We start from the raw sequence: 17244 nt of genomic DNA on the forward strand, positions 1-17244 counted from the left end.
TAATAACTACCTCCCACATCTCATGGGAGAGGAAGAGGAGTTGGGAGTGAGCTGATAACTTTCTCTCATACAATGTTTATCCTAGAAAAAACTGCCTAATAAGAGACCATAATTAAAGGGGATCAAATATATGGTGATGGGAGGAGGCTAGACTTTGGGTGGTGAGCACACCATGCAATATACAGATGATGAATTATAGAATTTATACTTGAAAATTGTATTATGTTATTAAATAATGTTATGCCAATAAATTTAATTTATAAAATGAGACAATAATATCTTAGCCCCCCAAATCTTTATTTTCCCTTTAATCTGCTCTGTAAAGGACAGTGGAAAATAAATTACATAAGGAAAACACAGATAAATGATTATATGTAAAATTTATGCTATGGTTCTACATAACTAATATTTTCTCCCAAACATTTTGAAATCTACATAAAGAAAAGCATTATTAGTTGCTATGGTTAACAAAATTTCTTTTTAGCATTTCTCACTGTATCCACAGAGAAGTGATGGTTTTTCTTTGAGTTAATTCCAGCTGCTCATAAACTATACAATTATAAGGTGCAACTGACACAGAAAGGGTTTAGAATTAAGCCTTTGCTCAACCCTGAAGCACTTGGCTAGGCTTCTATAAAAATCTTTTTTTCACACTTTGACTCACAGCTTTTTATCTTCTACCACAGTGTAAAAGACAGGATGCAATAGATGTGGTCTTAATTAAAGAATGAAATTTATTTTTATATCCTTCAGCTTGAGAAGTTTATGGGCAATCTGAACTTCTTTTACTGGATCTTCAAATCTAGCTAATGACACCAGTCAGGTTGAGCAACCAAAGCAGATACACATTTTATACTTTACATAATCTAGAACTTTTTATTTTGCTTTAAATATTAGTGTAGACTATTGAGAATTAAATCTTATAGTCCCCCCTACCAAACTGATATGTGACACTGTTTATTGAAAACTCCACTAATAATATGGTTTATTCAATGATTCACTCTGAGGCCACTTTGGGAATGTTCTTCTTTGAAGGCATGCATAGGTTCCAATTTTGAATTATCTATCTATAATTATTGCATTTGTAAGATTCTAGTTTCTTCTCTTTCCTCAGGTTCAAAACCATTCCCATTCTCCCTCAAAATAGCTAAGGTCCAAAAAGACTTGGGGGGGCAGGGAATGGGAAAAGTGTAGGAGCGGGTGGAGGAAGTGGCAGTGGGGAGTGGGGGTGGAGAAGAAAACACAGTGCCTGCAACAGGCAGGAGTAAAACATGCTGGAGGAAGTGAGGATGCCCACCATCGGGCTGAGGAACTAAACCTAATCATGTTGTGAGGGCAGAAGCAGATCTGTATTAGTTTGCTAGGGCTGCTGGAACCAGAACCACAGACTAGATAGCTTAAAACAGAAATTTATTTTCTCACAATTTCAGAGGCTGGAAGTCCAGGATCAAGGTTTCAGTAGGGTTGGTTCTTTCTGAAGACTCTGTGTGAAGGATCTGTTCTAGGTCCCTCTCCTTGGCTTATAAAAGACTGTCTTCAACCTGTGTCTTCACAGTGTCTTCCATCTGTGTGTGTCTGAGTCTAAATTTCCCCTTCTTATAAGGACACCATTCATACTGAATTAGGGCCCATCCTAATACCTCATTTGAACTTGATTATCTTCGTAAAGACCCTATCTCCAAATAAAGTCACATTCTGACATAATGTCATTAGGACTTCAACATATGAATATGGTGGTGGTGGTGGGGGGGGTATTATCCAACTTATAACAACATCTCAAAATAAGGAATAAGGTCATGGCCATGTGTCTCTACTCCCAAGTTGCAATGAAAAAGGTTCTCAGTTCATCCAGGGTTAGCAGAGAATCACTTTCTGGGACAAAATTCTAATTTCTCAAGATTCACATTTCCTGGTGAACTCTCACTACTTACTATGGCGTTCCCTAGTTTGGCATTCATAGGGAGCTGGATTATGGAATACCATGATACTCCACGGTTTTTATTCCATTATCCCCAAGTATTTAGTGAAGTGTTATTTAAAAATGTTGAGGGCAGAATCACTTCATGCCTAGGCTATTAAGATAGTACAGTGGCCCCGGAGGCCAATAAGGTGGCACTAGGAAGTAGTGAGGGACCATCAGGGGTTCCAGCCGTGGGCAAACTACGGCCCGCGGGCCGGATCCGGCCCGTTTGAAAGGAATAAAACTAAACAAAAAAAAAGACCGTACCCTCTTATGTAATGATGTTTACTTTGAATTTATATTAGTTCACACAAACACTCCATCCATGCTTTTGTTCCGGCCCTCCGGTCCAGTTTAAGAACCCATTGTGGCCCTCGAGTCAAAAAAGTTTGCGCACCCCTGGTTAGGCAAATGCAAAGCCTTCGGTCTCCATTGCTGAATTTGAAGGATGTAATCTAGGAGGTTTCCGTATACAGTTCTAGCATTTATGTTGAGGAAGCCATTTTTTGAATTTCACATATTCAGGCTTCAGAGTCAGATGATTTTGATACTTCTGGGAGATTTCTGTTGAAATCCTATACATTTTACATATATTGATTGGCATATTTCCTACTAAAAGTGTGCAGCTAGTATTTTAATGTGAGGGGTAAGTGTAGCTAAGGAATGTTGACTAACTTGCAGATTTATCAATTATCAATGGTTGGGTGTTATAAAAAAGAATATTAAATCTTATTTCATATATAAGATAATTTTGAATATTATTTTTCATCCATATAAATATTAATTTTGTGAGTGAGAGTCCTTATACTGATTCCATGTAAAATAACATTATTTAAGTCTACTATTCAGGATCAGAAGGGATATTTACAAAAACTGAAATTCTAAGGATGTGAAAATTTAAAAGAAAGATAGAAAAATGAAACAGTAGTCCTGCAAAATTTTGGAATCAATCGCGCCTACTATCAGTGTTATAGCACAGATATACTGTAAATAACTACAATTCTCTTAACTATCATTTATCTATGCTTATTCAGTTCACCTACAATTGTAGTTATTGTTCCCACAAATTTTATTTACATTAACTCATTTGTTCTCACGGCAACCCTATAAGATTAGATTTTATTATCCTCATTTACACAAGGAAGCTTAGATAGGTTGTCAAACTTGCCCAAGGAAATAGGGGAATAGATGGCCTACTTTGACTCTTTTTTAATATATATATATATATGTGTGTGTGTGTGTGTGTGTGTGTATTGAGTTTAGAGAGGAAGGGAGAGGGGAGAGGGAGATAGAAACATCAATGATAAGAGAGAATCACTGATTGGATGAATCCTGCACACCCCACCACTGGGATTGAGCCTACAACCCAGGCATGTGACCTGACTGGGAATCTGACCATGACTTCTTGCTTCATAGGTCGATGCTCAGAACCACGCTGGCCAGGCCACTCAAACTCTTAAACTATGTTCCTAACCAACAAAGTTCATGACAAAGGCTTTTTCAAACGCATGGCGGGGTGGGGGGTGTGGGGGGGAGATCAGGAACTATCAGTGTTACAGCAAAGATATACTATAAATAACTAATATATAAATCACATACCACAGGATATTTATGTATCTTATGAAAGTGTGTCAAATCATAAATTTAGCCCCAAATTTAAGAGCCTAATTGTCCCATTTATCCTGCACATTATGAATTATTGATTCAAATTTTGTGTTGATTTTTCATGTTCCTGTAATCCAAAAAGCTGGAGTGAAGTCTCTAATTAAATATCCAAGAATTGATTTCAGATGGACAGGTGGCTCAGCCTCAAATCTTGACTCTTTTACAAATTAGTTAATTGACCTTGGAAAATTCACTTAGCCTTTCTGAGCCCCAGATGCTGTCCTGCAAGATTTTGTGAGATCCGAAAGAGATAATCCATATGGAAATATGCAATTAGTACTTTGTGACACAAAGTGGTGCTCATTGAATATTCACTGAATGTGAATATCAATCAGTTGTTTCTTTCCAGACCAGATTTCTCAAACCTTCCAAAGATCAGTTCTTTGTCTCATAACATCATGCTCTCATCCTTGAGTTGTATAGATCAACAGCTCAATGTCAGATTTTTAATGTCCCATAGCTTTATACCACAATATCTATGTCTAAGATTGTGTACTGAATTTTAAAGTTTTTATTCTGTTTTTTTATTTCCTATATGAAATAATACAATGCTTATCCTAGATAATTTTCCTAAAATTATATTGTAACTAAAAATATATATGTATATAATTTATTTTTTTCTATAGAGATCAGGACCTGGAAAATTTAATTGAAGTAAATTCTAATGTACCCAAAAATAAGAATGGAAGGTAAGGCTTAATTTAATTTACTTTTATTTTATGAATTTTATCTGAGCCTGCATAAATTATGTAAACTTGAAATGTTTTCTAAGGAATTGCACTATAGTATGGTATTTAAGTATAAATACTATCTCAACACAGAACAATGTACAAGGTGATTAATAAGCTGATATAGGAAAAAAATATTAAAATTCAAATTCTGTTAAAATTTCTGACCAAAAGCCTGCTGTCCTATTGCTTAGTGTAAAAGGCATCATGAAAATTCAAATTTCTGCACTTGGCCTGTGAAGACTTATTTTTACTTACTGTTGCTTGGTAGATTTTCAGTGCTGCAGAAAACACACTGAGAATATTTTCCTTGGATGCCTGGTGCTAAAAGAATACACAAATTCACCGCAGCCACAAAACAGGACCTAATTTTGAAATTTCTTGATACCACACAGTATAATGGCTTTAAAACTGTTGTCCCTTGGTTGCTTTTATAGGAAGGTTTGGGTAGAAACTATCCTTTATTGTTGTTACAGACTGTTTAAATTAGGAAAGAATAAAAAAATATTCCATGGTAGCAATTCTTTTCCCCTTCTATATAGAGGGAACCCTGAAAACAATAGGGTCCTATTTTCTATCTTTCTAAGGTGCAGCTGCCTTTTCTGTTTAAAAGTCTTTTTAATCTAAAGAAGCGATATTGTTGATATTTTGTGCAGAGAATAGAAAATCAGGAAAAGAGGTAGGTTACTTATTCCATCCCCCCTGCAAATTGTATAGAAGGTTCTTGCATCTAACAGATCTAACAGGTAGTTTCTGTCTGTTCTCTTAGCTCCCCAAATCATCTTCCTTCTTTTTTTTTTTGGTATTTATAAAACATTTGATAAAATGAAAGAGTAAATTGTCAATCACATCACCTGGCCAGCATGGATCAGTGGTTGAGCATCGACCTATGAACCAGGAGGTCGTGGTTCGATTCCTGGTCTGGGCACATGCCCAGGTTGCAGGCTCAACCCCCAGTGTGGGGCGTGCAGGAGGCAGCTAAACTTTCCTTTGGGTTTTCATGTCATTTCAATATTTGAGTTTACTAACATGGAGGAGAATAAGGAGCTAAACCTTTCACTATTTTTGCTTTAGAATTTTTCTCTGTTTCATAGGAAAAAGCAAATATGCCTATACTTTGTTAAGCATAGTGACATTTTGAGATTAGTGGAAATCTAAGTCAAAATTCTTCTACAATCTTCAAAGAATGGCTTTCCATTAAAAATAAAATGAAAACTGGAATTTCTCCAATCAACCTCTGGATAATTTTCATTAAATTGATAAACTCTCAGATATATTGTACATGAAAAGCTTTCTAAAATGGCACTGCTGCTGTGAAAATGTTACCAGGACCAAGTTCAGGTGGTCCCTGCCCTTAATAAAAAGTATTCCATCCTAGTACTAGATAATGTGTCATATGCCTAAAGATTATTCTTAAAGGTGGTTTCTGTGAATAAGTAAAATAGGACATGTATTCTGCTTGTGTACCTGTGCAGAAACCCAGCAAACATAAACGGGTTCCTGTTACTTGAACAGAATTTTAATAAAATGAAAAAATATTTAAGATAAGAAGAATTCCAAGTGGCTTTGATTTTTAAGTGGCAAATATTTGTTTGCTTTCTCAGGCGAGAAGGCCAAGTCAATGGATTGACTGATGCTCCCAACAACTGGTCCACCAGAACGACTACCCATTCTTATGAAGCTAGGAAGAATTTCAGGTAGTATCATGGTCAATTATAAAACAAAGGACAGGACTATTCTTCCTCTGTTTTTAATAAACATCACATATACAACCTGACCCTTCTTTTCAAATGCAGAAATAAATTTCTCATTTTATTAGTGGCTAAATAGGCTTACACAAAGGTGTTGAGTTAGCAACTCGGTCCTTGGTAAATTGGGACATATAGATAAGAAGGTGTAAATGTAACTTTTCTCTAAAAAGTCTAGAGTATGGTGTGTTTTTGTTGTTGTTATTTTATTTAAAGCATGATTGTGACATTGGCATTGACATCCTTTAGCTAGATTTAAAAGTTTCATTAAAGTCAGATTTATGTTTAGTTAAGGTCCATTTTTGTTTGAGATTTGGAGGGACAAGTATGGTTTGGAAATATGAATGGTACATCAGAGAAACTAAATGTCCCATTAAAGACACTAAAACATAGTGCACAAATACTCAAAATAATCTTCATGTTCTACAGCAGATTTAGTGAGTGACCAATTTTCATATTAGTATTCTAGAAGCAGGTCAAGCCAGTGGAAGGCAGGAATAAAATAGGAGACATAGGAAATTTTGCAGAAATAAATTAATACCACTTTAATGTTTATATTTCAAAGGTAATAGCTTAGAAGTAATATAGTATTTTTTTGCATTGGATTGAATAATAGCCTTGTTATTTTTTATTATTCTTGTACATAAACTTTAACTGTAAACTCAATGTTTTTCCCCAGTTCCAATGCTGACACCGGGCCTGCAGGACCAAAGGATACTGTTGTGTACACGAGAACATATGTGGAGAACAGGTGCTGGAAATTTATTTAAAATATTTTTCTATACCTACAATTTTGAAATGATCTATGTTTAAGAAGAAATGGTATTATTTTAAAGTGTACTTATATATTTTTTTTCAAATAGAAGGCCATTTAAGAGTATATTGGATTCTAGGTATAAAATTCTTCATGATGTTTCTAATATTAAGTAGTTATCAAATAATCATAAAAAGTCATTCAGTAGACTAATAATTTAATATAGCACATGCATACATAACAGGATAGCCATTTGAAAATTTTCATATATGTTTATGTGAGAACATGACTATATATGTATAATTAGCTTTATAAAATCACACAAGAATGTCTATGCTAATTTGGACTTGCACTTTAATTAAATGGTAGTATCCACTGTTGTTAGCCACTTATCTGAAATATGGGGTATATCTTTTGGTAGATATACTCTGGCCCAAATTCCAGGGAACTGTTGTCCCACAAAATCTGCTGGTTGTGTGATGGATGTGAGGAAAACATCAACCAAGGCCAGGGAAGTGTGCATTTGATTTTCAAGGAGAATAAAAACAAGAGTTAGTCTGATTGTGGGGTAATGTGACGGCGGGGCATGCAAATGCAGATATAGGTGACTGTGTTAATCAGAGCCCATTTCAAAGAAACCAAAGAGCAGAGCATCTGGGAGGGCTTCTGAGGGGAGGAGACTCAAGGAAATTTAGTCCATTCAGTGTCAGAAGGTGAACAACCATCCAAAAAAGTTTCTAAATCCCACACATAATTTATCTTATAAAATGCAGCCCCCAAATTTGATTTTTCTGCTGAATCCAATTCTCCCTAAAGTCTGCACTGATGGTGCGGTGCAGTGCAGTGCCGAGGCCCTGGAATCAGACTTGGGATTGAATCTTTGTCATTTACTGACCGTGTGCCTCGGCAAAGCTGCTTAACCACTTCAAGTCTCAGTTTCCCCATCATTAAAATGGGAGTAATGATATACGTGTCATGCAAAAATATGTGCAAACTCCTATTTAGCATCGTGGGTTATGTGTTCCATAATATAGAGTCTATTTCTGACAGCAGTCTGCCTACGGGCAATTACAGTGGTGTATTGCTCACACTGGGAGCATATTGCTTCCATTCCTAACATATGCCCAGGTAACATATGTACCTGGCAAGCAATTATGAGCAGCCAGTTGGTTGGCGCATTACAGATTTCATTTGTCTCCAGGAAAGTGACGTTTACAAACTGGAGCCGCCTAAGAAATGAAACATGGAGGACTTTAAAAAATTATGCACTTTTTTTTTTTTTTTGCTTTCACACTAAACTAATCTTTATTGGATGTATTCAAGTAAAAATAAAATCTTCTATAGCTTGTGTAAAAGTTGAAGGGTCTCTAGTTCTCCATGTGAGTGATGTACATGTACCTGTGCTTGCACTGGCTCTCACTTTGTACATTTCCTTTATGTTAGACTACATGTACCTTTCTTATGGTAAATAAATGAGGGGGGTGCAAGCATAAATTTCATGAAAAATGACTTATTTTGCTGTGCCCTCTTGCCTCATTATCTGTGTGAACTTGGAGATGGCTGTGTATCAATATTTCTCCAGATTGAAAAAAGGCTATTAGTATATTATCCTGGCTTGTAACATCACAAAGGATATAATAATAAGGCTGCATGAGGAGGTGTGTGTGCTTTCTCACCTGTCTACAGGTATATACATTAACACTAGGGAAATAGCCCAGTTCTCATATGTCCATATGTGTTGTTTGTAGTAAATCACCAAAGGATGGCTACCAGGAGAACATTTCTGGAAAATACATACAGACTGTTTATTCAACTTCAGATAGGTGAGTGTGTCTATATTTCCATACGTAAGATTCTATGCAGCCACATCCATGTACATACTAATACATTCTTGTTGTCTGTTGTACTTGGAGATGGTGCTCCTGATGGTGATTGTTAGATACAGGGTGGGGCCAAGGTAGGTTACAGTTTTGAGTATGTGAAACAGAATTTATTCTTATATGATTACTTATTAATATGTGTATTATTTCCCATGCGAACATCTGTAAAACTACTTTGACCCCAGCCTGTGTGTGAAGTACTACAACCTCGGCACCCAGGAATTTGTGCCTTGGCTTCTGGGCTGCTGCTCATGCATTTTATTCCAGTAGAGCTTCTGTGCCTTCTAACTGCCCCCAGGACAGCCCCTCTGCTTGGCCTATTCCCAGGAGCCCCAGTACCACCACATTATGAGAGTGTAGGTCTCATTGCATCACTAGACTGTGCCCTCAGCCCTCCCTCGTCGCGGTTTTCTAAAGCCATCTCACCTTACAAACAGCTGTGTGGATATGCTGCCATGACCCACTCTGGGCCCACACTCCGTTCCCAGGAGGGGTTACAGTGAGTATCAATTTTGTGCTGGTAAACCGACCCCAGGCTTTTGCTGTTAGTGATCACCCTTTAACATTTAATGCTCAGTGGGGCACATAGATGACACTCATGAGAGTGTGGCCAGCGGATTGCCAGTGGAAGAAATGAAAATAAATAATTAGCATTATATCCTAACCACTAGAAACCAGCTGTAATGCAAATGTCCAGTGTTCTACTGACAGTGTTTCTCTATAGAAGAGCCCGGGAATAAGGCTCGTTGTAGGTAAAGACATATCTAATTTTTGTGCACAACCTCCATTCATAATGAGTTGCTTGGCACGACCGGTTACTCAATAAATGTTTTCTGTTTTGTTAATCCTCACCTGAGGATATTTTTCCATTGATTTTTAGGGAGAGTGGAAGAGAGAGGGAAAGACAGAGAGAAACGTCCATGTGAGAGAAACACATCTATTGGCGGCCTCTTGCAGGAGCCCTGACTGGGCCCGGGGAGGAGCCTACAACCAAGGTACATGCCCTTGACCAGATTTGAACCCAGGACCTTTCGTTCCGCAGGCCAAAGCTCCATCCACTGAGCCAAACTGGCAAGGGCAATAAATGTTTTCTGAAAAACATGAACCTATGTTCTGTTTGCTCAGGAAAATATGGATGGACCAGGCATCAAAATTGTATCTCCTGCCCTAGCCAGTTTGGTTCAGTAAGTAGAGTGTTGTTGGCCCATGAACCGAAGGGTCCTGAGTTCAGTTCCAGTCAAGGGCACGGACCTCAGTTGCCAGCTCAATCCCCAGCCCTGGTCGGGAAGCTTGTGGGAGGCAACCAATTGATGTATCTCTCTCACGTAGATGTTTCTCTCTCTGTCTCTCCCCCTCCCTTCCACTCTCTCTAAAAATCAATGGAAAAATATCCTCTGGTGAGAATTAACAACAAAACAGATATTATATCCCCTCTGTCACTTTTATAAAATTTTGTGCATTACTAATGTTCTCAGTGTCTTAACTTTAAGTCATTGCTCTTTGAGGAGTGAAGTCATCTACACAAGCGTGAGATACAGATACTGCTGAGGTGACCAAATACCAGAGCTGGATCCCTCACATACTTAGAAAACACCTTTGACTAACAGTGTGATTTTAATAAGGACAATACCAACACTGGAGCTTTCCCTGGGCTCATATCTTTAGTGTTAACTTAAGGAAGGAAAATATTCTTCATAGAAGTATTGCTCTTAATATGAAGAATTTCAGTCCTGGTCCTCAAGTGGTCCTTGAAATTTTTCTTAGCCATGAAAGCAGAAGTCAATTTTCTATTAAGACCAGTAAGTCCAGCAACTTTTTATGTTGATTATTGTGTGACATGAGCCGTGTCCCCACAGTTCTTATCAAAGCACACTAATCCTACTTAAAGCGGCTTCCCACTTCACAAGATTAAGACAAACTCCTCTGCACATAATTTATGGCCTTCAGTACCTGCTCCTGCATATTGACTACTGTTCAATCACTCCAGACACCCTCATTGAGTAGCACTTTGGTACAGCCTGGTCACTCTACTCCGAATCCCCCATCATGCCCCTCCCCACCTCACTGAGCACACCTAGAGGGCTCCTTCTTCTTCAAGCTGTAAGTCACATGACACTTTTCCACAAGCCTTTCCTGCCGTCACCTGGGATTAGCTGCTCCCTTGGCTGTTCTCTCTGAACTCTTCCCACATGTCTATAATATGCTTCCATCATCTAGTCACACACCTGGCTACCCCAGTGGACAAGAAGCTTCTCATTGGAAGAGACTGTCTCACTCTTCTTTATATTCCCAGCTCCTAGCTCAGTACCTCTGGAATGGGTGAATGATAGAGTGTGCCTGTCTTCTACTCTTAAAGGGCTTGCATGGGACATGAAGTGTGTATACATATGTGTAGAGTCCATAGGAAATTATTTGCGAGGATTATATACGCAAGTAGCTATAGAGTGAGATGAAAGAGGAAGTTGTTATTTCTATACATAAGGGTTAGGGAAGAGGTTACTTGACTGGCTGAACGTGTAAAGCCAGACAACCTTATCTACTCCAATCCCTTTCCTCTCCACCTCCTCCTCCCTTTCATTTCCCTCCTCTCTGCTTCTAGTCCTGGGCTAGATGACAGGATCATCCTGGCTCTTGGGTATGACTCCTTCATGTCAACAATGTGAGCCTACCAGTCCTCATGGGCAGGCCCAAAGGTGGCACAGGGACCCTGGAGCCATGCAGCCTTGCTCAAACCCTACCTCTGCTACTCACTCACTGTCTGGCAGGCACCCTTACGTGCCTCAGTTTACTCTTCTGTAAAATGATGATAAAAAGGATAGCATCTGCTTCTCAGAGATGTGAAGAATAACTGAGTTTAAATAAGCAAAGTGCATGGAAAATGTACTGTACCTATTAAGCGTATTAGCACTATATAAGTATTGGCTGTTTTTATTTCACCACTCCATTATTTACCAGCTCTGAAAATTTCAGTCCCGTATGCCAACAACCCTGAAACTAGTGAAGTCCTCAAGGTGCTATTTAAGGCAGTCCTGAAACCTTCCAAAAGGAAAAGCATCACACAATTATTGGCTTTTCTTAAGGCTCTGCTGTGACCCAAGGTCTTTTTGGACTAGCTGATTAAATATGTACAGTTCATTTATTATTAAACATTATTTTTCCAAAGTAAATAATAAAACTCTTTTTTCTTCATCAAATTTGTGTGTGCAGGGGTGTTATATCATATTGGAGAATATAAATTTTGTCATAGAATGTAGCCCAGTACTCTGTCTTTTAATGATACCAAGCATAGTGTCATAGGAGAGCATTTTGATGACTAGATCCCTAGACCCTAGGGTACTAAGGATCTATCATTTATTAATTTACCAACACACTCTTGAATGAAGTTCTATTTTATCCTATTGAATGTTTTGAGAGTTAAAATTTTATATTAATCTATAGTATAATTTTTCTATGATATATATAAATTAATAATTCAAAATCCTCTTTGAGCTTCAAGGGGCACTTATGAACTAGTTCAGTTAGGAAACTGTAATTATCTTTGCCCTGTCCAGATGCATTTTGATTGCTAATGAATTAATAATTTGAGACCTTCCTTTCTGTTAATTCTTTGGTATTATTTTGAGGTAACTAGAAGAATCAATTCTATCACTAAAATAAGTAAAATCTCAAACTTTCCTCAATTTTTACCATTTCCTAAAGTATCAACAAAATTAACATCATTTCCACATGACTTTATGGGGAATACATCTGTCTTCTGTGTGATGACAAATTTATTTTTAATTGCTAATATCTCTGTAGGTCTGTCATTGAAAGAGATATGTGCACCTACTGCCGAAAGCCCTTGGGCACAAAAACCAAAATGATTTTAGATGAATTACAAATTTGCTGCCATTCCACTTGCTTCAAGGTAAGGATATGTTTATTGTATTTAACTAAATATAAAATTGCATAATGACTGGAATAAAAATAATTATTTAATGAAATACATGAGATGAAGTTAAAGCTTTCAGAAACACTCTCATCCACATTAATAATGCATTGCTTAAGTATTTCTCAGAGTTCTTTAGCCTAACCTCAAAGGTTTATAATTACTGGCTTGGCATTAGGCTTAGAGTTGATTACTGAAACATTTATTCCTCCTAACCTAGAGATTTAAACCTATGAAAAGATAAACACTTGTTTTCTTTATAAAAGTTTTTGCAACATTTGAATAAATCATGCATTGCATAAAATATATAATGAAGTGCGAAAGCTGTTGAGAAGAAAGCTAGCAGCTCTTTATGAGTGCTATTAGTTAAGATGATAAGCTTAACAGCAGTTGAAACTCAGTCTGCTTTTGAGAGCACGGTTAATGATAGTTAATTGTGGTCAGTATAATAGCATTAAAGCTTACATAGTAGAATGCTTCACAGTTTATATTTTCATATTCCACTGCTTTTATTTCTCAAAATAATATTGAGTAGGTCAACATCTTAGTTTGTTGTGTAATGAGATGAGCACTCAATTGGAATCTAAAGATCTGAGTTTAAGTTTTCTAACTCTGCCACTAACTATGGCTGTGTGACTTTGGGAGAGTCACCTAACTTAACTTGGCCTCAGTCTTGTCATCTGTAAAAATTAAGAAGCTGACTAGACTAATGACTGCACATTAAAATCATCTGGGAGGTTAGAAGAAAAATAGAATGCTTGGGACCAGTACTAATTAAATCAAGACTCTCAGAGATGATTTCTGGGGATTGGTAGATCTAATGGGCAGCCAGTTTGAGAACTATTTGCCTGACTCTATGGGTTCTTTTTGTGCTGACATTCTATGAGTTGATGGAAATTATCTAACTCAGTCAAGTAGCTGCAATACTTTGACAACTTGTATTGTAATTGTTTCTCCTCCAAGTAGTTTCAGTGATACATAGCAATCAGAAATATGATGCCTAGTTATGAGCAAAAATAAATCTAACTTTAGGTCATACTATATAGAATACTATATAAAATATATTCTGAAATTTTTATAATTGTTTAATTGTGAGAAAATTGAATTTTCTTTTAGTTATTAAAATTTACTCAGTAAAAAAAAAAGATTATAGTTCTTAATTTAAAATTAGTATGCAGAAAAAAAATTTAAAATAAGGAAAGTCTCCTGGTTGTTGGTTTTGGTAAATACAAATAATTCCCATTTGTTGTATTTGGGATTATTTATTTTCATTTTCAACATAATTATAAAATTCTACTGAGAATAAAAATGTCCCCACACTCCTAGAAGATGGATTATTCTATAGCCATGATAAAAGAGAACCATGTAGACTGGTTTAAACAAGATGAATTAATCAATGCCAATTTGCTTCAATGAACTGGTCTCTGAGAGCCAACCAATCAATGACAACTTCATACTTGAAAGTCAGCCAATGGACAGTGGACTTGTTCCATGAACATAGGTCTAAAGCAAGCTACCCAACACAACTCAAAACAAGCTTTTCTCTATACCCTCTTAAGGGTATAGGGAAACAAACAGAAATTTGTTTTGCTTAATGTTTGCTTAATGTCCCGTGTGTATGTCTGAACTCTGGGTTGCATAGGTCTCCTTAATAAGCAAACAAAAAATATGCTTCGTGTTTCTGTTTAACATATCAACTGGTGATCTTGTGCTTAGCATAACCAATTTTTGAAAATTTATATCTACTCTATAGTGAGTTAAATAGAAACTTTAATGGTAGATATGCCCTGAAATGCACAGTTCTGCGTGTGGATTATAGACAAGTACACTCTCAACCTTCTCTGTGGGTTCTCATGAGGCTGTACCTGAGTGCTAATATCGAGAACTGTACTGACTGAATTGAAAGGGCTTTTTATCCTGTTACACTAAGAATCTAGACTTTATTGGTAATGTAAACTTCATATATTGCCTTTTCCTTTAGTGTGAAATATGCCAACGGCCTTTGGAAAACCTGAGAGCGGGAGACAGTATTTGGATTTATCAACGGACAATACACTGTGAACCTTGCTACTCCAAAGTTGTGGGTAAGTGTTAAGCTCTGTAAGAAACTGTTACTTTTGCTAATATTAATGAGCATTTAATATTGTTGAAAATGAAGGATTTTAATAAAGCAAAACACATTTTATTAATTATATTTAGTTAAGAATCCAGTTGCAGATAGTATGGTAGTATTTTGTTTTATGGTATAAAATCAGTCAACATGTATATTGTCTTTGATATCAGACCCGGCATAGGTACAACTAAAAAAAGAGATTATTATTATAGAACATTTTCTGTTTTTTCTAAACAAAATAGATCTTCTCTGCTCAAATAATTGGAATTGAAGTCCATATCTGTGAATTACCTTTTACATTTGCACTGAAATATACTTTCCTACCTAATTTGGTTATTATGTTAAATGCCTTGTAATGTTTTTCATGGAAAATTTAAAGTTAATTATATGTAATTAAATATTAAATTCCATGTTAAATATAGCATGTAAGTATTTTTATCAGTTTAAAATCAACATTGCTATAATTTGGGCTTTTCATCAGCATAAATGCTGTGAGAAGCAAACATTAATGACCTGCGTTTTTAGCTCACATTTCCTGTAAATGTATCATGAAAGCTTTAAAAGTTTATTTAAAAGACATGCACAGTGCTCAGTAAGTTAGGAAACCAAAGTCCTATAAAACTTGATTCATTTTTTTTAAAAGCCAGTATCAACATTTTATTATTAATTCATAATAAATAAGATACAATAACCAAGATAATATTGGGGAGCTGGTCAAAGCACTGCATGGCCGGCTGGGCTCCTGATGTTTCAGTGGTGAATGAAAGGGGAACATTTGTGATTCTTACCTGGTACCCAAAATATGGAATTTGGCGACAAATGTGGAAAATGCTCTGAAAAATATTAAGAAACTCCCTTTTCATCAGGTTGCAGAATCAGTAACAAGAACAAACCTAATGATATTCATACATTGCCTTTTATTTTCTGCTCTCCCCAGCCAGTTCTCATATTCTACTTTCTTTCTAATTTAGCAGCCTTTTCAGGATCCAATATTATATCAAGAGCCTTGATGATATGGTAGCGGCTCTAAAACTTCCAGCCTCCCAGAAATCCATGATATAGCTTAGGAGGAGGTGTGGCCACCAAAAGACTCAGAAGTCATTGTGCCTTCCTTCCTGTCTATGTGTACATAGGCATTGCATTTTTTAAAAATCCTCTCCCAAGGATATGTTTTTACTGATCTTAGAGAGCATGGGAGAGAGAAAAACATCGATATGAGAGAGAAACATTCATTGGTTGCCTCCCGTACACGCCCCCCTTCTCCCCCCACCTTCCCCCCTAGACCTGGGACCTAACCTGGAACCTAATATATGCCCTGACCAGGAATCAAACCTGCAACCTTTTGGACAAGGCTCTAACCAACTGAGCCGTACCAACCAGGGCAGCTTTGCATTCTTATAGTAAATTTGTCAAAACATAACTCTCAGACATCTCCTAAATATGAGTACCAGGCAATAGTCCTTCAAATTTATGGTGTGACCCAAAGCCATAGCGATGAATGAAGCAGAAAGAAAATGTAAAATGCTGAATCTACCATGACCCCCTTGATGAATGATTATTTAAAGAATTTTAGTTATAGAATTATTTTGTACTGAATTTGCATATCTAATTGTTATTTTCTTTTAAAATTTCAGCAAAGTGGATTCAATAATTCTGGCACATGGAAATCAAGATGAAAGCATTCATTAAGGAATTAAAAAATTTTATTTTAAGAATATGTAATTTAGAAAAGCTTTTACTCTGAAGATTGACTTTTGTATCCAATGAACAATTCTGCTATTGCATAAATAACATAATTGCCTTCAAAAAGGTCATATACATAAAGGGAACCATCTGTTATCTGGATAGATTCAGTCATCAAAAATTCAAGTGGTTTCAGTTACCAATGTCAAAGGAATGATGCTCCTGATGGCTGTGAGCATCGTCACCCCAAGCAGGTCCACCCCTGTTCCATTAAGCTGTGCATCATGATTTCTATTATAAACACATTTCTCATTGTCTCACCTTTGTTTGCCTAAGAATTTGGATTTGTGGACATTATTGACAAACTGTCAAGAAAGCAAGATATGTTTCCTTCATGTGCAAAAGAAATGTTGATAGAAATTTTCTTATACAGTTTGGCCAATAATAACATAAAGTCATATGGACCTCAGAAAGTCATTTGAAATTTCTGGTCTCTCTTTTTTATCTATAATACGAGGGGCATTGAAAACTGTCCCAAAGGCCCCTTTCTGCTCCTCAAATTATTCTAAAGCAAGTTTTTGTTTGCTCTTTAGAAATACAGTGGGGCCTTGACTTATGAGTGTCCTGACTAACGAGTTTTTCGAGATATGAGCCGTCTCTTGGCCGATTTTTTGCTTTGAGTTGAGAGCTAAAATTCGGGTTAGGAGCCAGCTTCAGATACCCCACCACTAGTTGGCGCAGCGAATGTCACAGTGAACGCCACAACATCAGCCCAGCATCATGTG

The 17244-nt window shown here is 36.7% G+C and overlaps 1 protein-coding gene across 1 annotated transcript; it reads left to right on the top strand.

Moving 5' to 3' along the window:
- Nucleotides 1–1932: 1932 nt before the first annotated feature.
- Nucleotides 1933–16846, top strand: LOC107181668 (sciellin-like). Its single transcript, XM_015558102.1, has 8 exons — nt 1933–1994; nt 4252–4314; nt 5958–6050; nt 6781–6852; nt 8604–8678; nt 12534–12642; nt 14645–14747; nt 16411–16846. The coding sequence occupies exons 1-8, from the start codon at nt 1933–1935 to the stop codon at nt 16425–16427; spliced, it is 594 nt and encodes a 197-aa protein (XP_015413588.1). The 3' UTR covers nt 16428–16846.
- The last annotated feature ends 398 nt before the right edge of the window (nt 16847–17244 follow it).

This window comes from Myotis davidii, unplaced genomic scaffold (assembly GCF_000327345.1).
Source record: "Myotis davidii unplaced genomic scaffold, ASM32734v1 scaffold268, whole genome shotgun sequence".
Taxonomy (NCBI): domain Eukaryota; kingdom Metazoa; phylum Chordata; class Mammalia; order Chiroptera; family Vespertilionidae; genus Myotis; species Myotis davidii.

Coding starts and splice junctions, on each gene's coding strand:
- LOC107181668 (XM_015558102.1), top strand. CDS start 1,933: ATGGCGTTCCCTAGTTTGGCATTCATAGGGAGCTGGATTATGGAATAC. Junction 1,995..4,251: donor GAATACCATGATACTCCACG/GTTTTTATTCCA, acceptor TTTTTTCTATAG/AGATCAGGACCTGGAAAATT. Junction 6,853..8,603: donor AGAACATATGTGGAGAACAG/GTGCTGGAAATT, acceptor TGTTGTTTGTAG/TAAATCACCAAAGGATGGCT.